The sequence below is a fragment of the Lissotriton helveticus genome, chromosome 6 (assembly GCF_964261635.1).
Source record: "Lissotriton helveticus chromosome 6, aLisHel1.1, whole genome shotgun sequence".
Lineage (NCBI taxonomy): Eukaryota > Metazoa > Chordata > Amphibia > Caudata > Salamandridae > Lissotriton > Lissotriton helveticus.
In genome coordinates this window covers 64,000,475-64,023,194 of record NC_136067.1, presented here as the reverse complement: position 1 = coordinate 64,023,194, position 22,720 = coordinate 64,000,475, and the positions used below count along the sequence as shown (strand labels likewise).

The 22,720-nt window shown below is 47.4% G+C and overlaps 1 protein-coding gene across 1 annotated transcript in view; it reads right to left on the bottom strand.

Annotated features, from left to right (window-relative positions):
* MDGA1 (MAM domain containing glycosylphosphatidylinositol anchor 1) overlaps positions 1-22,720 on the bottom strand; it is a 1,234,846-nt gene that overhangs the window by 739,769 nt on the left and 472,357 nt on the right. The window contains exon 5 of the mRNA XM_078647369.1: positions 346-478. Within this exon, the coding sequence (XP_078503495.1) occupies positions 346-478 (133 nt within the window). The remainder of the gene's footprint in view (positions 1-345; positions 479-22,720) is intronic.

Here is a 22,720-nt window from a genome sequence, read left to right as displayed (position 1 = left end):
AATAAACTGCCATGTAGCAAAACCCTACAATAACACCTTCTCAAAGGGCTATCACCAGACCCGATCACCAAAGCAGTCTTTGCCAACGTATCTTAGACAGAAAACCATTCATAAAATATCTGGACTCTAGTGTGTTCTTGCCTCATGAAGGTGCTGTGAACATCTTAAGTAATGAGAATATTGTGAATTAAATAGACTATCGCATGCATGTATCTATGGTCCATGCAATAACTCACTACCAATACCAATAGAATGCACCTTTTCTTTGCATCCAGCGTGACATAGACCAAGTGTGATGGAGGAGTGACCAGGATGTGCCCATGATAGCTGTTCTTCAATCCTTACCTGTTGTGTTGGTCAGCTTGAAGGTGATCGATTTATCTGGGATGCCGCATACGTTTCGGACGGACACTTGGCATGTGTAGCTGGCATAATCCTGCGGCCGCAAGTTCTTCAACTTTAGGACTTTTGTTTCTCCCTGTAAAGTCAAAAGGAAGGTTACCAAAGCAATGTGGGATATACCAGCATTAAACACGTCATCAAACTGTATTATAAAGAGCTTTGTTTGGAAATCTTTTACACTTAAAAGGCTTTACTTGATAACAAAAAGGGATTTTTTTAGACAGATCAGTGCCATCTCACCCTACAACAGTTAGCCACTTTAAAACCCACCTAGAGATGATTGACTTACCACAAGACCATGGCGGCTTCTTGGTTTCTTTATTTCCATTTTTTATTAGCTATATTGACAACAAAGGTATATTGCATCAGCCTGAGCATGCTACAGAAGATGAGGAGGATGACCGGGTGTTATAAAGAATAACTTAACCTACTATGAACGTTCAAGGGATATCGCGACTCATCTCATGGTCTGTGACATTCTAAGGTGTTAGCCTTTGCATCAATTCTTCCTATGACCAGGAAGTCCTCAGTGACGTATAACACACTTGTAGGTTGTGGTGATGGTACTTCATCCATTGCAATAGATGAAACATTGTGGTTTGTGCGTAGTGTGAAGTTTTGCGATGCCTTCAGGAATTCAAGTGATCAGGCTCAGTGACCACTTCCACATTTGTTCTACATGTGCTTAAGAGACACAAGTACCATCTAACCTAGGTTGGTAGAGTCAGAATAAATCACTCTGGATAACACTTATCATTTGGAACTAAAGTATTTGATCCCAACATGCCACTGGATCTATTTTGAGTTTTGAAATCATGGAAAGAGGTTCTAACATTTGAAGAGCACTGCATGACCCTAACCAGCACGACTCATTCTATCAACCAAATGGTGAAACGGATGTTGGAGAGAGGTCTAAAACGCATATGCCTGAGGCAGGCAACCCTTGCAGATAATTCGAGACAGACATTAGTGCAGTCACCACTCCTGAGGTTTTTCAATATTCCTAAATCACCACCGATCACAGAACCTTTGAACGGTTCATGTCCAACTCTTGGTCTAGGATCACAGGGTGGACCCACGCAACTCGATGCGACAACCCACTGGCGTAGCAAAACTTAAGGGTCCCCCCCTGCAAAGTACATGGAGGCCCCCCTGACCAAGTCAGGAGCTCTCACCATGGGCACGCTATCTGTGCACAGTGCCAGAGGGGAGCCCTGGAGCTCGAGGGCATCCCCGCACCACAGGGCAAACAGGGACTGATGTTACACTGCTGCGTTCACCCAGGCTGGCGACTTTCTCAGTTGTCTAAACACACTTAGAGATCTTTCTCCTGGCCGGCTCTATGTTTTTAACATACTAAGGCCTGATTTAGATCTTGGCGGACAAGTTACTCCGTCACAACGGTTCGGATACCCCAATCGCCAGAATATAAATCCCATTATATCTGATTGGATTTATATTTTGGTGGACTGGACATCCATCACTGTTGTGACAGAGTAACCCATCCACCAAGAACTAAACAGGCCCTGAGTTTCAAGTCAGCAGGTAGTCATTCAAACGTGGGCAAACCCAAAAATATTTAATGTCAGAAGCAATCACAATTCATAATTCACCACAGATTTCAAAACTCCTATTCAGAGGTTCCAGTCCTATACTCACCTCCTCTGGGCTATACATTCAACGCTCCTAAATTATCAGAGGTAAACATGGAGATGATGGCATCCCAAAAAAATATCCTCTTTGTGTTGAAACCAACTAGTAGAGTGAAGGGTACTTCGATTTTACTTGTAGGGGAAGCTGCTTGTTTTCAGTGGCGGCTGGTAGGGAACAGGGGGTGGCGGGAGTGCCCGGGGCAGTTGAAAAACATTTTTTAAAAACACTTACCCTTTCCGCCATCTCTCCTCAATGTCTTCGCTTTGATTCTTTTCATGACTCCAGGCCGGAAGAAGTAGAAAGCAAACAGGCTCCCCAGAGCCAATCACAAAGCTGCAATGTAGTGTTGTGATTGGTCTGGGCGCCATGGATCGGCGCTCAATTGGGGACACAGAGCCTATGCATGTTCCTCACCAGGCTGTGCATTACAGCTTCGTGAAGAACATGCAAAATGCGCATGACTGTTTGGCCCGCTCAAGATGGCCGGCCAAGCAGTCATGTGCACTTAGTGTGCACAAACAACTCCTCCTCCCTGAGCCACCAGCCCGGCCAGCCCTAACCCAGCCTAGCAGAAATGAAAAATAAAATATAACTTTGTTATTATCTTTATATTTTTCCCTTTTTCACTACTCTAGAGCAGTGGGGCGATGCTCCTCCGCTTTAGCTTTAGCGGAGGAGCCGCCCCTACCTGTTTACCCTAACTCCTCACCCATCAAATTTCACCAGTTGTGATAGCCACAATGCTAAGAAATATATTTGGAAATAGGGCAACAATAGTTTTCCAACTGAATTGCCACAAATTAAGCCTTGGTTGTTATCCCATTGCATTAGAAATGTGTAATTGCCAATTTTAATGCATTATTTGTGACGATAATCAATGCATTACATTCTAAAAGTGAACATGTATACGTGTTCCAATATTTACTGGTAATAGCTTGGGTTCCCCTGTTGTTGTTTTGTGAAGCGTGATGCAGAGTAGGATAAAGACGGACATATTTATGAAAATTGTGGTTCAGTGCAGCAAGTCCCTTTGCTGCGATGCCCTGCGTCACAGTAAATGTGCAAGAGTGCATTATATTTATCCAATACTGCGCATTCCTGTCCTTTCCCTTGCGCTGGCACCCTTTTGGCAGGGGAAACATCCTTTACAACGAAACTTTGACAACGCAGGTTTTACAACGAAAACCATTACAATGCATTGCGCTGGGGGCGCTCTAGGATAGAGAATAGATTTAATTTACTATCCAACACCTTCCCTAGTGTCCACGGGGACTGGAGTTGGAATAGTAAATTAAACTGTTCACTATCCAGCACTCCAAAGCGCTATGCTTGTAAAGGTTTGCGTTGTAAAAACCGCGTTGTAACAGCATGCGTGGTAAAAGCATGCGTTGTAACGTCATACATCCTTTTGGCAGCGTAGAACCAATGTAGGCACCACTGCACCATGATATAAGGGTGCCTATGTTGTAGGCAGGATTATGTTTGTGCAGGAAAAAACAATACCCTGAGGTGTATTCTTCTTTCTACCTCTGCTGCAGAATGCAGCACACATAGAAAGAGGGAAAAATGAGGAGAAACGAGGCTATTTCTCCTTGTTATGCCTAACCTCCTTCATTCTGCAGCACATGTAGAAAGAGAAAAATGCCTGTGCACAAAAACTATCCTGCTTGTACTTGCTTGTCCACAGGTATCATTGATCCATGGTGCAAGGGTGCCTGCGATGGCACTAGGCAGCATACCGTCCACCAGCGTGGGGAGGGAGCAGAATGTATACAGTCTTAGTATGTATAGAGCATTTCTGCTCTTTTCCTATCACGCCAGGCACCATAGCAAGTTGCCTTGCTGCATTGGGTTGCGTGACTTTGTAAATATGCCTCTGCTGGTGTATTCAAATTGTTTTATTAGGTCTTTATGTCTTGTACTTATTCTGACCTCCTTTATTCAAACTAAAATAACAGGTGCCAAGAACCCATGCGAAGAGTAGTCGCCATGTTTCTGCACAATATGTCAATCATACCCTGCTTTTATCAGGAGATTGAGCTGCTCATCAATTCCCTTACTCAATAAGGGTAGAGTGTGAATCTTAAAGGTAATGCTATGGGTGGTACCACAGATAAGTTACAAAAATATACTTATTTTCTGAAGAGTTCAGTATTACAGCACCTCACTTGCATGATATTGTAACAGAATATTGTGACCTTAATATAATATGACAAAATTATGGTGTCAAAATACTGTTTATAGAAAAAACACTGCTTTGGAGTTAAGAAAAGAAAACAGTAGATTTAAAAAATCTGATATTTAGACCACGGGATTTATATTGGACAATATTTTGTTATTGGTTTTCTGATAAGCAACCATTTACATACCTTGTGTAGGAGAGCTACTGGCCACTAAAGCGACAAACCTGGTAATGATTTCAAGTCTGTCTCCCTGGTCCACCATAGATAGAATACATGACCGCAGGTCTACACTACTTCTGAGCTGCCCATTAGCCTTCGGGCAAAGTGTGTGCATCTAGATCTTTATGGTGAGGTGGGAACAGTGGCAGCCAACACAAACAAAGGGCGGTAGGGCAGGTGAAGAGAACGCGGGAAGGGGAGCGCTGGGGTGGGGAAGCATGCAGGGGGTGTTAGAATATATAAAAATAAGATAACTTACCTGCAGCCGCCAGCTGCCTCCCGTGTCACGCTACTTCTTCTATTCCTGGTCCTGGCAGCCCATGGGATAGACTCCCATCCAATTCCTGCACTGCTCTCCGCAGGGATTGGTCTGAGCGGGCTGAAAAGATGACCCGCTCAGGTCAGGTAGTCCGTGGGGGTTTCTCCAGCTCAGCTGTTCAATATAGCCGGGCTGGAGAAACCTAAGTGCGCATGTCTGTTTTGGTTGGCCTGAGACGGCTAGCCAAACACATATGCGGACTTAGGGACTAAACATAGCACTCCACCTCCCGTGCACCGCCCCTCCGTGCACAAGCCGACTCAGAGCCGGCAAATGAAAAATAAAATGATGGGAGAACATCGCTTTATCTTTCATTTGCTGGCTCTGATCCAAGCAGTGAGGAGATGCTCCACCGCCGTTGCGGATGAGCTGTCCCTAGGTGGGAATCCGACATCGACGCAAAGTAGAGAGCCAGCTAGAGGAAAGCCAATGCAGAGTAGAAGCCTTATTGTGGAGGACTTCCATTTAGTTACAGCTGATCTTTTGCCATTTGTCTTGCTTCCAAGAATGAGCAGTATTAAACATTGGTGCATGTTGGAGGAGATGTGGTCATGATTTTTCCACCGGGATCAGAAACTGCTGTCAAGGTGAGACTAAAAGAGTGAATAATTGAGGTTAGGAGTAAAAAACACTGTTGAAGAAGAGGGAGAATGCAGAGGGGTCCTTCAGAACTCCTTCAGGGAGCGATTGCAGCTTGGAATGGAAAGAGGTCTTTCGTAGATCGGCAAGTACAGGGGTAATAATCTGTAGGTGTACGTGGAAAGAATTCTACCTGGTTGTCATCCAGGAGATGCCTGATTCCTAGAAGTTCAGAAGCTGGAACACAATATAGGCTTACAGCCCGACGTAGCAGGCTCTACCAGTCATTAAAGGCCCACCCCAGCGTGGCGAGGGCCTTTTTTACAAGGAGCGAGCCTTTAATGGCTGATAGTGCCCGTTACAGAGGGCTCTAAGGCTATTAGAACATTCCGCCCCTAGAGGGCAGAACTTTCTATTTTCTAAAAACAAAGCCTCTCAGAGCCCTTGGGGGGGGGGGGGGCGGAGGGGAAAGAATGAAAAACTCATTGGAATGTTGCTCTCCGACTTCTACCGGCCATTAGAAGCCCAGAGCACTTCATTGTCTTCCTTGGAGCGCTCAACATTCCAGTGTTCTAAAATATGTTCTAAAAGTATGGTGGGTAGTTTGAGGTTAGAGGGCTATAGTATTTTAGGAATGAAGGGTCAAAGAAGAGTAGAGTATTTCAGTATCACCGGGCCTTATTCAGTTACAGAAGAGCTTTGAAGTTAAGTAGCGCTCCACTCTTTTCTAGTCTGAGATATCCAAATACCACATACATGCATGGGGTGTCTGGCCAGAGGGCAGTTGTAATGATGAATGTATGTCACAATATTGCAGTTTTAAGGGTTCCATCTGGTGAAAGGGGCCATAATGAGAATGGGAGGTGATGTGGCAAAGTTGGCATTACCTTGGCACGTTTTGGGGTACTGAAAGCACAGTGACCTTGAAGAGATGGTTGTGGTGTAACTTGATTCTCTGACACATTGAATTTAGAGTGGACAAGGAACAATGTGCGATTCGCCAATGAGCATTTAATGCAGAATGTGTATTGCGCTCTGCGGTAAGTCACAAAAGGAAGCTGAAAATGCAAGCAACTCAATGCATTACAGCATATTGAGTAATGCAAACTCACTTAGCCTAGGACATTTTCAGACTTAGCTGGGAATATAGGTGCTTCGGGTACCGCTTGATGCACATACCGGGCCTCATTTATGAGGCCATTCGTCACTTTTACGCCGCCGGTGCGTCACTTTTTGTGACGCACCAGCAGCGTAAAAAATGTGCCTTGTTGCACCATATTTACAAAGTGACGCATCTAGGTAGATGCGTCACTTTGTAAACCCCTGCGCTACATTTTACCTACGCCAGGTATAATGTATGCAAGGGGGGGCGTTGTGACGCAAGACAGGGTCATAGAAGTGACGAGGTGAAATCTATAAGATTTCACTGCGCCACTTCTAGGACACAAATGCGTCAAATTCTTACGCCTGCCTCACAGCAGGCCTAAGACTGAAGCTGGCCCTTTCACATGGGGCTTGCCATGATGCGTCATACTGTAAATATGACGCATCATTGGTCTCGCAAGGAGGGCGCAGTGAAAAGTGACGCATCGCTGTTTTCACGCAGCGATGCGTCACTTTTCATAAATGAGGCCCACCAGGTTCACAGAGAGATGTGTAACAATTTGTGTTCACACGCCCCTCCCTTTCCCAATGCGAATACCAGCCTGGCTGTGAGAAGAGCGCTTCTGGTAGGACAATAATTTACTTATTTTTTGGTAGAAACATACCTTATTAAAAATAAATCGACATAAATTACAGAAAAGCCAGGAATTTATATCTCCACTGACGACTCCGATCTGTTTAGATTGAACAATATGGCGACACTTGAGAAAGTTAAAAATCTCTTTAGCAGATGGAAGATTTTGCCTCTTTCGAATGTGGAAAGGCTAGAGTTAGTCAAAATGTTAGGATGCCTCTTTTCATTTTCTTATTCTGTAATGTCCGATCAGAATTTCTAAAAACGTTTTTTAGTCAGGTAGATACCTTAATTTGTGATTTTGTTTGGAAAATCAATGTCTCCAGTTACAATTAAATTGTCTTGAATGAAAGAATAAATATGGGAGGTTAGCATCTCGGCATTTAAGTATATAATAGCAGGCCACTTCGATGGATATGTTATCTCGACTTAATACCCCTTTGATCTTTCCTATTTTAAATTTTTTTATTTTTGAAACAGTGGTTCTAAATGTAGTATTCCATTTACCTTCCTTTCGTACGATTTTTAGGTTCCCTAAAATTACACGGTATAAAGTAACATATAATCTTGTACTACAAAGAAATTAGGGGCATATTACCAACAAATAGCGATATTTATCGCTAAGTAGGGTTAGCGGCAATTTTTTATTGCCGCGCATCACGGGATTTTATCGCTGAGATAACGTGCTATTAGCAACATTTATCTCAAAAGCCATAAAATCCCCGGTGATAGCGGTTAAATCCGTGAATATCGCTGAGAATACAGCGATATTCACGCATTATCGCTAACAGGGTCTTAGCCATTATATCCACCTCCCATTGGATATAATGGCTAAGAACTGGTCTGAGCAGGTGTTCGTTTTTGGAGATATTCGCGTTTAGTGCGAATATTTCCATCGCTACGCCTGCCTTGCTAATAGGCAATAGCGACTTTAGCGACTGCTTTCAGTCGCTAACAGGTTGGGTACGCTTACTTTGCAAGTCATTAGCGATAAATATCACTGACATGCAAAGCGGGCCACAAACCGCTCGCTGTTGCCTACAAGCTGTCGCTAACTGCTGTTAGCGACAGCTTGCTAATAGGGCGATAGTATTATCGCCGCTTAGCGGGCGAAAACGGACGCTAAAGAGGCGAAAATTGCCTATCGCCCCCTTGATAATATGCCCCTTAATTCTTCAAGGAACACAACATCAAAGAATGTCATGGTTATCTGACTTTAAAAGACTGTAAAGGTTTAGGTTTGTTGGTTTGGAATGCAGAGATTAGAACATGGAAGAACTTGCGGTATAACATGATTGCTGATTTTCAGAACATCTCAGGTGCGAAGAAGTGGGAATAGGTAGGTATCCCTCAAGATGGGGAAGGAAGTAGGCTATGAATTAGTTTTATTAAAATTAGGACTAGTCTTCATCAACATTCTGCCAGGATCAAAGAGCTCCGAGAGGGGATATTGAGAAGGCTATTTCAATAAAATTTGAGGGGGTAAGTTGTTGATATAGAGTTCTGGGCTTCAATCTCTCTCCTTTCTTCACATTTGGACAAAGTTGAAAAGGAGAGAGGGGTGAGTCTGACTTTGAGTGAATGGGAGGAGATTTGACAATTTAGTTATAAGCTTCTTAGAGAAGCAAATTTGAGAAGAATTTAGTTTTTTTAGGTGGCTTCTTTTTATACATCTAAAGTCATTAATAAATATTACCCTTCTGCGATGCAAGGTTCTGTGTCGGAGGTCAATAACAAGGAAAGCTTGCAATGCAGAGTCTTGCGTTGAGTATACATTGTGCACCAGCTGCTTTTGAAGAGAATGTGGGGGGTGGTGATGCACAGTCTTGCATCTTTGTCGAGGCTGCTGCTGATGAGAGGCTTGTGACGTAAGCGCCTGCATTGGTATGCGAGAAAAGGAAGGGTGGGGAACCCAATGCACCCTTATGGGCTTGGGCAAACTCTGAAACTTAGAAAAATGCCAGCAAGGGATTTTGCTTGAAAAAACAGATAACAGATAACAGATTTACAACTTATTGTCTATAATTATTTGTTCCAACCCAATTGGTATCTGATTAGCTTAGATTATGAGTCTATCAATTAGCCGTACATGACGTCACTTCCACTCACATGAGGAGAGATCGTTCACTTTTTCCTACATTGACCCTTTTATTTAATGACTCTAGATAAATATTCTTCAGGATCCACGTAGGTAGAGCTCTTAAAGGAACAGTACTATCCATTAACCCACAGGGAACCTGCACAGCATTACACACAAAACAAATGTATTATATGTATTGATAACATTTTAACCTGTCAAGCACAATCTGTAATTCCAAGGATTGTCCAGCATCTCAATCAGAGATACAGTCCAGGTTGTGCTCTGTCAAGTAGGTAGAGGGCTGCGCTCTCTGATGGCTTGAGCGGGTTCCTGCACCAGCCCCTACCTGGGTACCAATGGATACTAAAGGAATCGGTGAGTACACTCCGCTTCAGTATTCAGACCGGCCTGGGCAATGAAACGCAAGGCGGTCATGTCCCTCCTCCCTTTACGCAAGACCCACTTGTGAATTACAGCCTGCACGCAGGGAGCGTTTGCGTGCACGTGAGCACTGGTGCATGCTACTTGCAAATGTGCATGCAACATTTCATGAATGCTGCCCTTAAACAAGTGTAGGATGCTGTTTCAAATGGGCTTAGAGGCAGTGTCGCGGAACTATTTTTAGAGTGGGAATGTTACCAGCAATGTTACATCACTGAAGTCATAGGGATCGTGAAACATCCAAGCATCACACAAAGGAGAACTGTAGCAAATGAACCAAGCCCGTTCGGCAGGAGAGAGTAAGGGTGTAGTACGTAGCGGGTGGTGAATTTTGATGAACACTGTTGCAAATATATTACTAATGCATGGTGTGGAGTGCACTGTCATTTATAGACACATTTTCCATTGAAATTGCCACAACATTTGCACTGACATGCAGTTCTTCTGTTATAAACTATAGAGTACACAAACAATAATGTGTGAAAATCGGGTTTCAGCGAATATTTGTCATTTGCACATCACCAAGGGCCAGATGTAGGTAGGCTTTTACCGGGTGGTAACGGCCGAATTCGGCCGTTACCACCCGGTAAAAGCAATTTGACATGTAGGTCCCTGTAATTTACAGACTCGGTAAATTTACCGGTAGGTAAATTTACCGAGTATGTAAAATACCGAGTCGGTATCATTACTGATTCCGGACAATTGGTATGTAGGTGGGACTCTTCTGAGTCCCACAAGCAGTACCACATCGGTATTTTACCATCAAATACTACTTGATGGTAAAATACCGTTTCTGGTGTGCATGCACATGTGTGCATGCACACCTATGCCATATGACAGGCAGACCTGCCCTTAGGGCAGGTATGCCTGCCACATGGCACCCGAGCCTCTTTTGGGGGTGCCAGAGGGTGTCAAAGTGACACCCCCTGCACCCTTGTGACAGTCGGTATTTTCCGATGTGGTAAATACCGACCGGTATATGCCCAATCAATCCTATGGGCTTCAAAGCCCATAGGAATGCATGGGCATTAACTGGTCGGTATTTACCACATCGGAAATTACCGACTGTTTCCGATTCGGTAATTGCACATCTGCAATTACCTACATCTCGGTATTTTTATTTTCCGACCTCTTAAATACCGAGTCGGTGTGACTCGGTATTTAAGAGGTCGGTAAATAAAAATTACCTACATCTGGCCCCAAGTGTCTTGATTTTGTACTGATCATACTTCATGATTTTAGTGCATTGTTTGTGCTTTGCTATCTGATGTGTTTTGAAATATTTATAAAGTTCATTTACATGCATTAAATTCTTGTTGTGTGTTAAACAAAACTTAAATCCAACAGTATTTCCTTTCTCACTCCCTCTACACCAGCAGGATCCTCAGAGAGTTCACTTAGAGAATCCTTTAACTTTGCATTTGAAGAAAGGGAAGTCAATACAAATCCCCATGTTAAATGAATGAGCAGGAATTTGTCAGAATACATAGCCTGACATTTGACCTCTGCCGTGTAAGTATTTTAATGGTTAATACAAATCTTTACATATCAGGTACACATATTGTAAAAATAAGTATGACCAAGACAAAAATACAAAAGAGTATGGTTAATAACTTCGTAGGGCAAAGATGCATCTCTTAAGATGATATGACAGAGGTTTGAAAATAAGGCCTCAGATGGCATTTGACTTTGCTCTAAAACATGGGTTAGTCCGCCAAGTGCAAGGTTTGTTTGTAAAAGCCTATTGCCACAGAGCCATTGTAAGCAGCAACAACTTCCCATGAAGTCATTTTACAGAAATTAAAAGTGCAAGGTTCTGTTGTAAAAACACAATGTCATGGAGACTTTACAAGTGAGTAAAACACCCACCAGGCAATTTTACAGACGTTTTAAAAGTCGTATTCCCCCAGGAAGAATTCACCCGGCTCGGAAAGAACCATAAAGTGCTAGAATGCTTTTATAAAAGTAAAGAGCTGCAATTCAGTGTTGAGGCTTTCATTAAGTGTTGCCAGTGCAGCAAGTTTCTTTCCTACTATGTCTATGGGACATATTATCAAGGACCGGTGTTAAAATGATCCCCATTTTATCGGCAGGAAACTGCTGATAAAACGGCGATAATGGGCTTGATAATACGCTCTTGTTAATTCCCATAGAAGCCCATGTTCTGGTGTTAACATGGGCTTCTATGGGAATTAACAAGGGCGTTTTATCAAGCCCATTATCTCCGTTTTATCAGCAGTTTCCTGCCGATAAAACAGCGATAATTTTAACACCGGTCCTTGATAATATGCCCCTATGTATCTTACAAAGCGACAGGTTAGATGCAGATTCACCGGATCGAAACATGCCAAACCCGCCAGTCTACAGGTCCGGATACCTCTTTAGTGAAAGAGAGGCCGCACCATTGTTCTTTGTTCCGCTAGTCATTGCAGATATATATTAAGTGTGGCAGATCCCCACAGGCGACAGCGGGGTTCTTTTCAACTCTGTTTCCAGGGTGGTTGATGTAGGGACGGGGTTAAAATGCCCAGGTGGTATCTCAGAAATGTGTCCTTCACTGCCCTTGAGAAACCCCTATGAAAGTAAGGTTGTGTAGTTATTGTAGCCACTTCTCCTCACGGTATTGCAGATAACTGGTGCCTGGGGTGAGCATTAGTAGCATGTAAGTTTGTGTTACAGGATGTTTCTTTTTTAAACATCCAGCTCATTAGTGTACACTTCTACATCCACAAACTGTATCTTCTGATAACTATAATTCATAGTAAATGAGCTCTGCTGCAAAACCAGCCCCCTGTGTCAAAACCGGTCCCCATGGCCACAAAACCGGACTCACCCATCTGGCCCACCGGGGAAATGCCCAGTGTCCGCTACGGCCAGTCCAGCCATGTCTTTGAAGACGCAAATGCGACAAGATAAAAACAAAATTTACAGGCATCTTTTTTGTCGAGTCACCTTCTGAAATTGAGCATGGTTATGGTTATTTTTGGGGGTGCTGCAGCACCCCCATCCCCCTCTACTTCAAGTGTTTATGCTCAGAAGAATAGAGGATGGGGATAATAAAGATGTACGGCAGAGTGTTCACACACTAGAAAAATCAGAAAAAGTAACTTGCGTGATATATTTCCAAGCGACAGCTAGGGTACTGGGTGCACATTTAGAATTACAGATGCATTACGATCAAAATAATGATGACAAATATATGAGGTGTACTGACGTGTCTTCCAATGATAAAGTAACAGTTTATTTTAACTCATCCCACTAATACTCACATTATCAGCTTCGGAAGAATGAAAAGCTGAGTGACAACTGCTTATGCGCAAACACATGACTTGCATGTTGGTAAATGCTTTGCAACATGTGTTCAGCTCACTGAGCTATAGTACCCTTTTGAAATATTTTAAAAGAATTGGTAGTACCAAAAAATTCTGGTTCTTCGTTTATCTATATTAGTAGTGTAAAAAAGGCTGAATTGATCACTAGTGTGTGACACTGCTACACACAGATCTCTGCAGCTGAGGCTTCAACCGGCCGAGCCAGATTCCCTGTGTCCAGGGCCAATGGAATTATACAATTGTGTGGGCATGTTATTTGCCACATAATTATGGTTCTGCCCAGAGTGGGACGGGTATGCCCAGGCGTAGGTCCCATGCTCACTGTGCCACTGGATCCAAGCTAGCCTGGCTGATGAGGGGTGAAACTCTGAAACTGGTCCCAGGATGCTTTTTTCTGGTCCAGAGAGGACCTGTCCTGGCAGTTCGGGCTGGACTGTTCCCATTGGGCGCAGGGTCAAGACTGATGTGCATATGGCTGGGTTTAAACTGGGGTGGCGTGAGGAGCAAAATAACGATGGATTAAACCCAGATCTTTGTGACTGGGGTGAATGTTTGACATTGTGCAGCAGTCTGTCCATCAATTATTCTTTTTGCATAGTTCCCGTGGCTCTGCCTGTATCTAACCCATAGTCATGTGTTTCACAGTCTCCTTAGGGACCGAGGAAAGAGCAGGCAAGCAGCACCCATGAAGCCATGTCTCTGTGAGAGAGGTGTCATTGTGTACGGTGGTGTGTAGGGCGCGTGGGGTGGTGTGTTTAACTGTTTTCTGTAGTACTAGAATTCTAAGCTATCAAGGGAATTCAGAAGTTGTGGGAAAAGACATATTTTAATTTAGTGGCCTTTTCTGGTTGGCGGTATAGGGTTTTCTGTACACATTTGTGAAAGAATAATTTAGGGGCGGAAACATTATAGGAGAGTAATTATGAGTTGCAAACTTCACACACCTAATTGCCTTTAACGTGTGGTGACCCCCGGTCAGTACCGTGCAATTGTGAGTTTGGCCACTCAGAATGGGGAATAACGGTGTGCGCACGACATTGTGCGGCACTTCGCATCATATTTCCGGAAATTCACGCTGGCACCTACCACCTGCCCTGGGAGTGTTGTAAAAGGAGCTTCTCTGTGGGGAAGAGGTGGCAGGAAGGTGAATTGGGAGAATGGGGCAGGGAAGGGGTTGGGGGGAGGGAGTCAGCCCTGGCAGGGACTCGCCCCTTGCATTAGACAGAGGTTGGGGAGGGGGAATACGGGCACCCAGGCAATCCTTGAGATTTTGCGGGGTAGAATTTCCAGCTGGTAAAATTCGGGGGCAAAACCCCGGTCCCTTTGTGACCGGGAGGAACGGAAATCCACACACATTCTGCCCCACTGACTCGTAACCAGCCCCCAGTGATCCCTAGCTGGGTATTTCTGAAACACTGGGAAGAAAACTTCTAGAAAACTGACTGTTATTTTCTTTCGCAAATCAATCACATATGTTGCGCATTTGTGCGAATATATTTGAGAGCAGGTGGAGGTGCATGGGCCAGAGAAAGTGGAAAGCTTGGGTGACGCTGTTCTTGCTGAGAGAGATGACTCCGGTGCGGCTGGGCCTTAACCCAACCCGCGCTGCCAATGCATTGCTGAAAAGAAAACCAAGGGAACAGCAAATCCCCCTCGCACCAGAAGCCGCGGATGTCGGCCTCAGCAGGGGCAGGCCGCGGCTAACCACAGACCACGCGCTCTCATGACCGGATTCGGATTAGCTCGAGCTGCGGCTGTATCTATCGATCCCTCGCCTGCGCGCGCGCAGGGCAGCGCCGCGTGCAGGGAGGAGCTCGAGGCTGCCTGTGTGTGCCGGGATGGATGCGCGTGCAGGGAGGGCGAAGCTACGCGTGCGTGCAGGGATCAATGCGCGTGCAGGGGGGCGAGGCTGCACACGCAGGGAGGGCGAGGCTGCGCGTGCGTGCAGGGGGGGCGAGGCTGCACACGCAGGGAGGGCGAGGCTGCGCGTGCGTGCAGGGATGGATGCGCGTACAGGGGGGGCGAGGCTGCCCGTGCAGGGATGGATGCGCGTGGAGGGGGAGGGGAGACGAGGCTGCGCGTGCAGGGATGGATGCGCGTGCAGGGGGGGCGACAAAGCTGCGCGTGCAGGGATGGATGTGCGTGCAGGGGGGGGGGGCAGGCTGCCCATGCAGGGATGGATGCGTGTGCAGGGAGCTCGAGGCTGCGGGTGCGTGCAGGGATGGATGCGCCTGCAGGGTGGGCGAGGCTGCGCGTGCGTGCAGGGATGGATTCCCGTGCAGGGGGCCGAGGCTGCGCGTGCGTGCAGGGATGGATGCGCGTGCAGGGAGCTCGAGGCTGCGCGTGCGTGCAGGGATGGATGGACGTGCAAGGAGGGCGAGGCTGCGTGGGCGTGCTGGGATGGATGCGCGTGCAGGGGGGTGAGGCTGCACGTGCGTGCAGGGATGGATGCGCGTGCAGGGAGCTCGAGGCTGCGCGTGGGTGCAGGGATGGATGCTCGTGCAGGGAGGGCGAGGCTGCGCGTGCGTGCAGGGATGGATGCGCTTGCAGGGGGGCGAGGCTGCGTGTGCAGGGATGGATGCGCATGCAGGGAGGGCGAGTCTGGCCTGGCCGCGTGGCCTGAAACTCCAAAACAACTTGGGCGTCTGTGGGGGCAGAGCAAGCACGCCTGCCAACCCTGGGCACAATCCAAAGGGGATGCCCTGGTTGTGAGGGGGCGTAGCTTCCATCGGTGCAGGCGGTGCAGTGGCACCGAGGTCCACAGGCCAGAGGGGACCACACAACCCTGATTATTGCTGTTCATTTGTCATTTAGCCAGCAGCCAGGGTGCTCATGCCATTTCCTTCTTTTCACTAGCGCATATGAAGCACTGGCTACGCCGCTGCAAAGGCAGGCAGCCATGAGGAGCAACAAGGCTTATTTACGAGAGCCATGTGTCACATTTGCACCAGTAAAGTGGTATGTGCGTGACACTGGGTTCTCATACAGATTTATGAAGCCCTGCAAAGCCATCATGCATGGCTTTGAGTGGCCTCATAAATCATGACTAAGACAACACAGCGCACATCACTGCACTGCCTCACTCTGCGCCGGGAGGAGTTCCATGGGCGTGGCACTGGGGTGTCCAACGCAGCACCCATGGAGTTTGATGCTGCCCCAAGTGATGTGAACCCGGGGGAGTCCCAAATCTGTTCGCCTCACGAGGTGAGGCATAACGAGGAGAAAAATGTCTTTCTCGCTTCTTCCTTTTTTATATGTGCTGCATTCTGCGGCACGTTAAAGAGGAAAACGCCTTGCAGGACTGTTTTTGGCAGCAAGGTGCCCCTTCCTTCACAAAAACAATGCTGCCTGAAACAGAGGCACTCTTCCACCATGGTGCAAGGATGCCTACGTTGGCGCTAGGCTGCTGAATCAGCGCCAGCACAGGCAGAATGGACAGGAATGCACCGTATTCCTTAAATACTGTGCACTCCGACCCTTTCACTTTGGCATAGGGCGGCGCAGCAAGGGGCCTTGCGCCAAAATGATATAAGGGAGGCCCAGAGTAGATTCCATGGGTTGCCCAACACTTGTGCGCTCACGGGTAGTTTAACCCTTTAGAGTTGCTCTGCCAGAGACATCAGACTCGACAACACAATCGCATTCTACGTCAGCGCTGTGCTGTACCTGTGGGCACAAGACCAGGGGAGACCAATGAGGTGCAGGAGAGAGGAAGAGGGGTGGCAAATGACGAAGATGACGAGAACCCCTACCCTGCTGCTAATCTTATCAATGTGTGCAGCATTCCGCGACATGCACCGCACACACCATACATACATACATACATACAAGTACACATACATACATACATGCTGTATCATCATTCTTTTACTGTCCTCTAGAATGAAAGTTCTGTTACAACATAGACACTATTGCTGGCATGTTAGATGATTTGCCTTCCATTAGAGGTGAAGAGCAATAACAACAAGCACTGGCAAAGCCAAGTAGTCTGGTTTGCATTTTGAGTCCTGATTAAAATATTTTAAAAGTCTGATGCGTTGAAAAAAACAAAATAAGACACAATAGTTTTCTGTATGGACTGCAGGGCCGGCGCTTAGCATGTGCGAGCTGGCCCCGCGCCCACCGCGCCGACCTCCAGTGGGTCTTCCTCCCATTTAGGTCCACAGAAATGTGTTTAACACTTTTTCTGAAGATTTCTGGCACCTGTGTGGACTGCTTCTTGAGTGTTCTTTTTGTGGTGCTCCTTATCTTGACCCCATCACATTCTTTCTACTCCTCCCACATTTTCAAAACATAGAAAACTAAAGAGGTTGAGTGGAGGGGGGGCACCACATTTGGTTTCGCCCAGGGCGCTCACTGAGCAAAACCCAGCTATGATGATACAATGCACCTATGAGGTAACCAATTTAAAGTGTGACGATTCAATCCGTTTTTGAGACGTAAAGTATGTCCCCATGCATTGCAATGGAACTCCATACAAGGTAAACCATATAGCAAAAAGTCCATTGCATTAAGGGAGCGAGAGAAACGCCCCTATGAAGCGCCGAAGCCTACTCTCTGCTTATTGGAGAGAATTGATAACAATAGGTCATGCAAAGAGATGCTCTGTCAAGGCAGACCCAAAACACTGTGAGCTCTGCCTTCTCTCTTACCATCCCATCTCCCGAGCAATAGAATTCTGATGCATTTAAGGCTCTGAGCTCGCACAATAATAAGCCAGGATGTGTAAGGTACCTGGATGAAAAACAAACTTTGTAAAACCCTGGGAGTTGTCACCTCCCGAGCTGCAGCACTGGCAATTCACAGGCTATATAGATGTATCATCTCTAGAGCTGCAACGCTGCCTGTAAGCATGTTGTGAGCTCTGGAGAACGGGGGATGCGTGACCCAAGTCTACAACCGACAGAGCTTCAGAACTACTAGGAGACAGACCCTCCCCTGGTGAATGTCTCTCAAAATCTCAAGAGCAGAGGCACTGTCAGTGAGCTCTGGAGACAGGACTACCACCATGAGGTTTAGAACCCTCTGCGGGACAGCCCTGCCGGTAAACGCACTCTGAGCTCTGGAGATGGCCTCTTCTCTGATTTTAGCTCCTCAGTTACCGCAGCGCTGCCGGTAAACGCACTCTGAGCTCTGGAGATGGCCTCTTCTCTGGTTTTAGCTCCTCAGTTACCGCAGCGCTGCCGGTAAACACACTCTGAGCTCTGGAGATGGCCTCTTCTCTGGTTTTAGCTCCTCAGTTACCGCAGCGCTGCCAGTAAACACACTCTGAGCTCTGGAGATGGCCTCTTCTCTGGTTTTAGCTCCTCAGTTACCGCAGCGCTGCCGGTAAACACACTCTGAGCTCTGGAGATGGCCTCTGTCCTGGTTTTAGCCCCTCGGTTACCGCAGCACTGCCGATAAACACACTCTGAGCTCTGGAGATGGCCTCTTCTCTGGTTTTAGCTCCTCAGTTACCGCAGCACTGCCGATAAACACACTCTGAGCTCTGGAGATGGCCTCTGTCCTGGTTTTAGCCCCTCGGTTACCGCAGCACTGCCGATAAACACACTCTGAGTTCTGGAGATGGCCTCTGTCCTGGTTTTAGCCCCTCGGTTACCGCAGCACTGCCGGTAAACGCACTCTGAGCTCTAATAATGCCTCTTCTCTGGGTTTTGCTCCTCGGATACCTCAGCACTGCCGATAAACACACTCTGAGCCCTGGAGATGGCCTCTGTCCTGGTTTTAGCCCCTCGATTACCGCAGCACTGCCGGTAAACGCACTCTGAGCTCTGAAGATGACCTCTGTCCTGGTTTTAGCCCCTCGGTTACCGCAGCACTGCCGGTAAACGCACTCTGAGCTCCAATGAAGGCCTCTTCTCTGGGTTTTGCTCCTCGGATACCTCAGCAGTGCCGGTAAACACACTCCGAGCTCTGGAGATGGCCATTGTCCCGGTTTTAGTTCCTCGGTTACCGCAGCGCTGCCGGTAAACGCACTCTGAGCGCTGGAGATGGCCTCCTCTCTGGGTTTAGCTCCTCAGTAACCGCAGCACTGCTGGTAAACACAATCTGAGCTCTGGGGATGGCCTCTGTCCTGGTTTTAGCCCCTCGGTTACCGCAGCACTGCCGGTAAACGCACTCTGAGCTCTAATGATGGCCTCTTCTCTGGGTTTTGCTCCTCGGATACCTCAGCACTGCCGATAAACACACTCTGAGCTCTGGAGATGGCCTCTGTCCTGGTTTTAGCCCCTCGATTACCGCAGCACTACCGGTAAACGCACTCTGAGCTCTGAAGATGACCTCTGTCCTGGTTTTAGACCCTCGGTTACCGCAGCACTGCCGTTAAACGCACTCTGAGCTCTAATGATGGCCTCTTCTCTGGGTTTTGCTCCTCGGATACCTCAGCAGTGCCGGTAAACACACTCCGAGCTCTGGAGATGGCCATTGTCCCGGTTTTAGTTCCTCGGTTACCGCAGCGCTGCCGGTAAACGCACTCTGAGCGCTGGAGATGGCCTCCTCTCTGGGTTTAGCTCCTCAGTAACCGCAGCACTGCTGGTAAACACAATCTGAGCTCTGGGGATGGCCTCTGTCCTGGTTTTAGCCCCTCGGTTACCGCAGCACTGCCGGTAAACGCACTCTGAGCTCTAATGATGGCCTCTTCTCTGGGTTTTGCTCCTCGGATACCTCAGCAGTGCCGGTAAACACACTCTGAGCTCTGGAGATGGCCTCTTCTCTGGGTTTAGCTCCTCGGATACCGCAGCACTGCCGGTAAACACACTCTGAGCTCTGGAGATGGCCTCTGTCCTGGTTTTAGCCCCTCGGTTAACGCAGCACTGCCGGTAAACACACTGTGAGCTCTGGAGATGGCCTCTGTCCTGGTTTTAGCCCCTCGGTTACCGCAGCACTGCCGATAAACACACTCTGAGCTCTGGAGATGGCCATTGTCCTGGTTTTAGTTCCTCGGTTACCTCAGCGCTGCCGGTAAACGCACTCTGAGCTCTGGAGATGGCCATTGTCCTGGTTTTAGTTCCTCGGTTACTGCAGCACTGCCGATAAACACACTCTGAGCTCTGGAGATGGCCATTGTCCCGGTTTTAGTTCCTCGGTTACCGCAGCGCTGCCGGTAAACGCACTCTGAGCTCTGGAGATGGCTTCCTCTCTGGGTTTAGCTCCTCAGTAACCGCAGCACTGCCGGTAAACGCACTCTGAGCTCTGAAGATGGCCTCTGTCCTGGTTTTAGCCCCTCGGTTACCGCAGCACTGCCGGTAAACGCACTCTGAGCTCTAATGATGGCCTCTTCTCTGGGTTTTGCTCCTCGGATACCTCAGCACTGCGATAAACACACTCTGAGCTCTGGAGATGGCCATTGTCCCGGTTTTAGTTCCTCGGTTACCTCAGCGCTGCCGGTAAACGCACTCTGAGCTCTGGAGATGGCCTCCTCTCTGGGTTTAGCTCCTTAGTAACCACAGCACTGCCGGTAAACGGACTCTGAGCTCTGAAGATGGCCTCTGTCCTGGTTTTAGCCCCTCGGTTACCGCAGCACTGCCGGTAAATGCACTCTGAGCTCTAATGATAGCCTCTTCTCTGGGTTTTGCTCCTCGAATACCTCAGCAGTGCCGGTAAACACACTCTGAGCTCTGGAGATGGCCATTGTCCCGGTTTTAGTTCCTCGGTTACCGCAGCGCTGCCGGTAAACGCACTCTGAGCTCTGGAGATGCCCTCCTCTCTGGGTTTAGCTCCTCAGTAACCGCAGCACTGCTGGTAAACACAATCTGAGCTCTGGGGATGGCATCTGTCCTGGTTTTAGCCCCTCGGTTACCGCAGCACTGCCAGTAAACGCGCTCTGAAGATGGCCTCTGTCCTGGTTTTAGCCCCTCGGTTACCGCAGCACTGCCGGTAAACGCACTCTGAGCTCTAATGATGGCCTCTTCTCTGGGTTTAGCTCCTCGGATACATCAGCAGTGCCGGTAAACACACTCTGAGCTCTGGAGATGGCCATTGTCCCAGTTTTAGTTCCTCGGTTACCGCAGCGCTGCCGGTAAACGCACTCTGAGCTCTGGAGATGGCCTCCTCTCTGGGTTTAGCTCCTCAGTAACCGCAGCACTGCCGGTAAACGCACTCTGAGCTCCGGAGATGGCCATTGTCCCGGTTTTAGTTCCTCGGTTACCGCAGCACTGCCGGTAAACGCACTCTGAGCTCTGAAGATGGCCTCTGTCCTGGTTTTAGCCCCTCGGTTACCGCAGCGCTGCCGGTAAACGCACTCTGAGCTCTGGAGATGGCCTCCTCTCTGGGTTTAGCTCCTCAGTAACCGCAGCACTGCTGGTAAACACAATCTGAGCTCTGGAGATGGCCTCTATCCTGGTTTTAGCTCCTCAGTAACCGCAGCACTGCCGGTAAACACAGCTCTGGCCGCCGCTGAGCTGCTGATGTTGTCAGAATGCTCTTTTGATCCCACCAGACAATGCCTGGGTTGATGATTCATGTTAATAAGGCTGAGTAAGGGAAGATATCGATCCCCAGTGTTTAATGTATTAAAGATGTACATCTCTTGTCAGATGAGGACGTGATTGATGAATGAAGCTACTTGCGAAGAAAGCTGATGGCAGGCTGGTTGTTGAATGCAGATTTACTCATCGGCCCCTGGTTTTCAGGGAAGCTCATTGTGTTTTGAAGGTCGTCTTTACTCTGCCAGACTGCAGTAGTAGTAAAGGTGTGCTGCGCCAGGGAGACCCTCTGTGCTAGGAGGGGGGGGGGGGGGCAGAGGGAGGTGAGTAAGTATGAATGTGTTTCATTCAGTTGTTTCATTTTTGGACGCTCTGTCCTTTCTCACTTCCTGTCATAACTTTGTGTAGTAATCTCGTCGAGTCTATGTTGAGTTGAGTAGATTTTTGGTACAGGCTACACAGCAGACAGGTACTTCTCAGCCTGCTCCCATCCAGCTCCAGCTGCCTTCAATCATTTGACCAGTAGCATTCCACTTACACTATAAAGCTTCCTGACAACATTTGAATTCCTAATAGAATCTCTGGGAGAGAATGGACAGGCAGAGTCCAAAACATTCCCCTCCCAGTACTAAATACATATCCTCCTTCCTCCTCAACAAACAAAAATATATTTACAAAGATATTCACAACAATAATACCGAACATGCTACACAAACCTACACCCGATACCTACTGGGGGTGACTCTGGTTCTGCAGCGTCTCCTCAAGAAAACCCCTCCAGATTCACCCTCTGCTTCAGTTTCAGTATTCCCTTCATTTTCCTCCCCGTAATTAGGCATGACTTCCTTCCCTGTACAATTAAATTCATCATAATTCCTCCTCTTAACTTTAAGAAATTTGCTAAAATTCCACCATTTTCCTCCTTCAACTTAGACAGCATTGCTCCCAACCTTCATCACAGTGGTCGGTGCACCAAACTTATCCTAGCCTTTTTTCGCATGGACGGGTGACTTAACCCGGACTATGTCACCCACCCCCACTGACCTGTCTTAACTCCTTTCTTTTGATCAAGCCAGCACTTTTGTTTATTTTGGGCCCTTAACATATTCCCCTTCACAATGTCCATAAGACTCACAACATCAGACTCGGACTTGATCCACCTATTTATCCATCCTGGTTTAAAACTAGTCAAAAGGAGAAATCTTGGTCGTGTAGTGAGGAGTAGTTCTATAAAACCACAATATGCTGTCCAAAGACTTGCCCATATTATGGTTACCCGACTTCGCCCACCTGACAAACTCACCCACCACTCTGTTCATTCACTCTACTTGGCCATTAGTTTGTGGGTGAT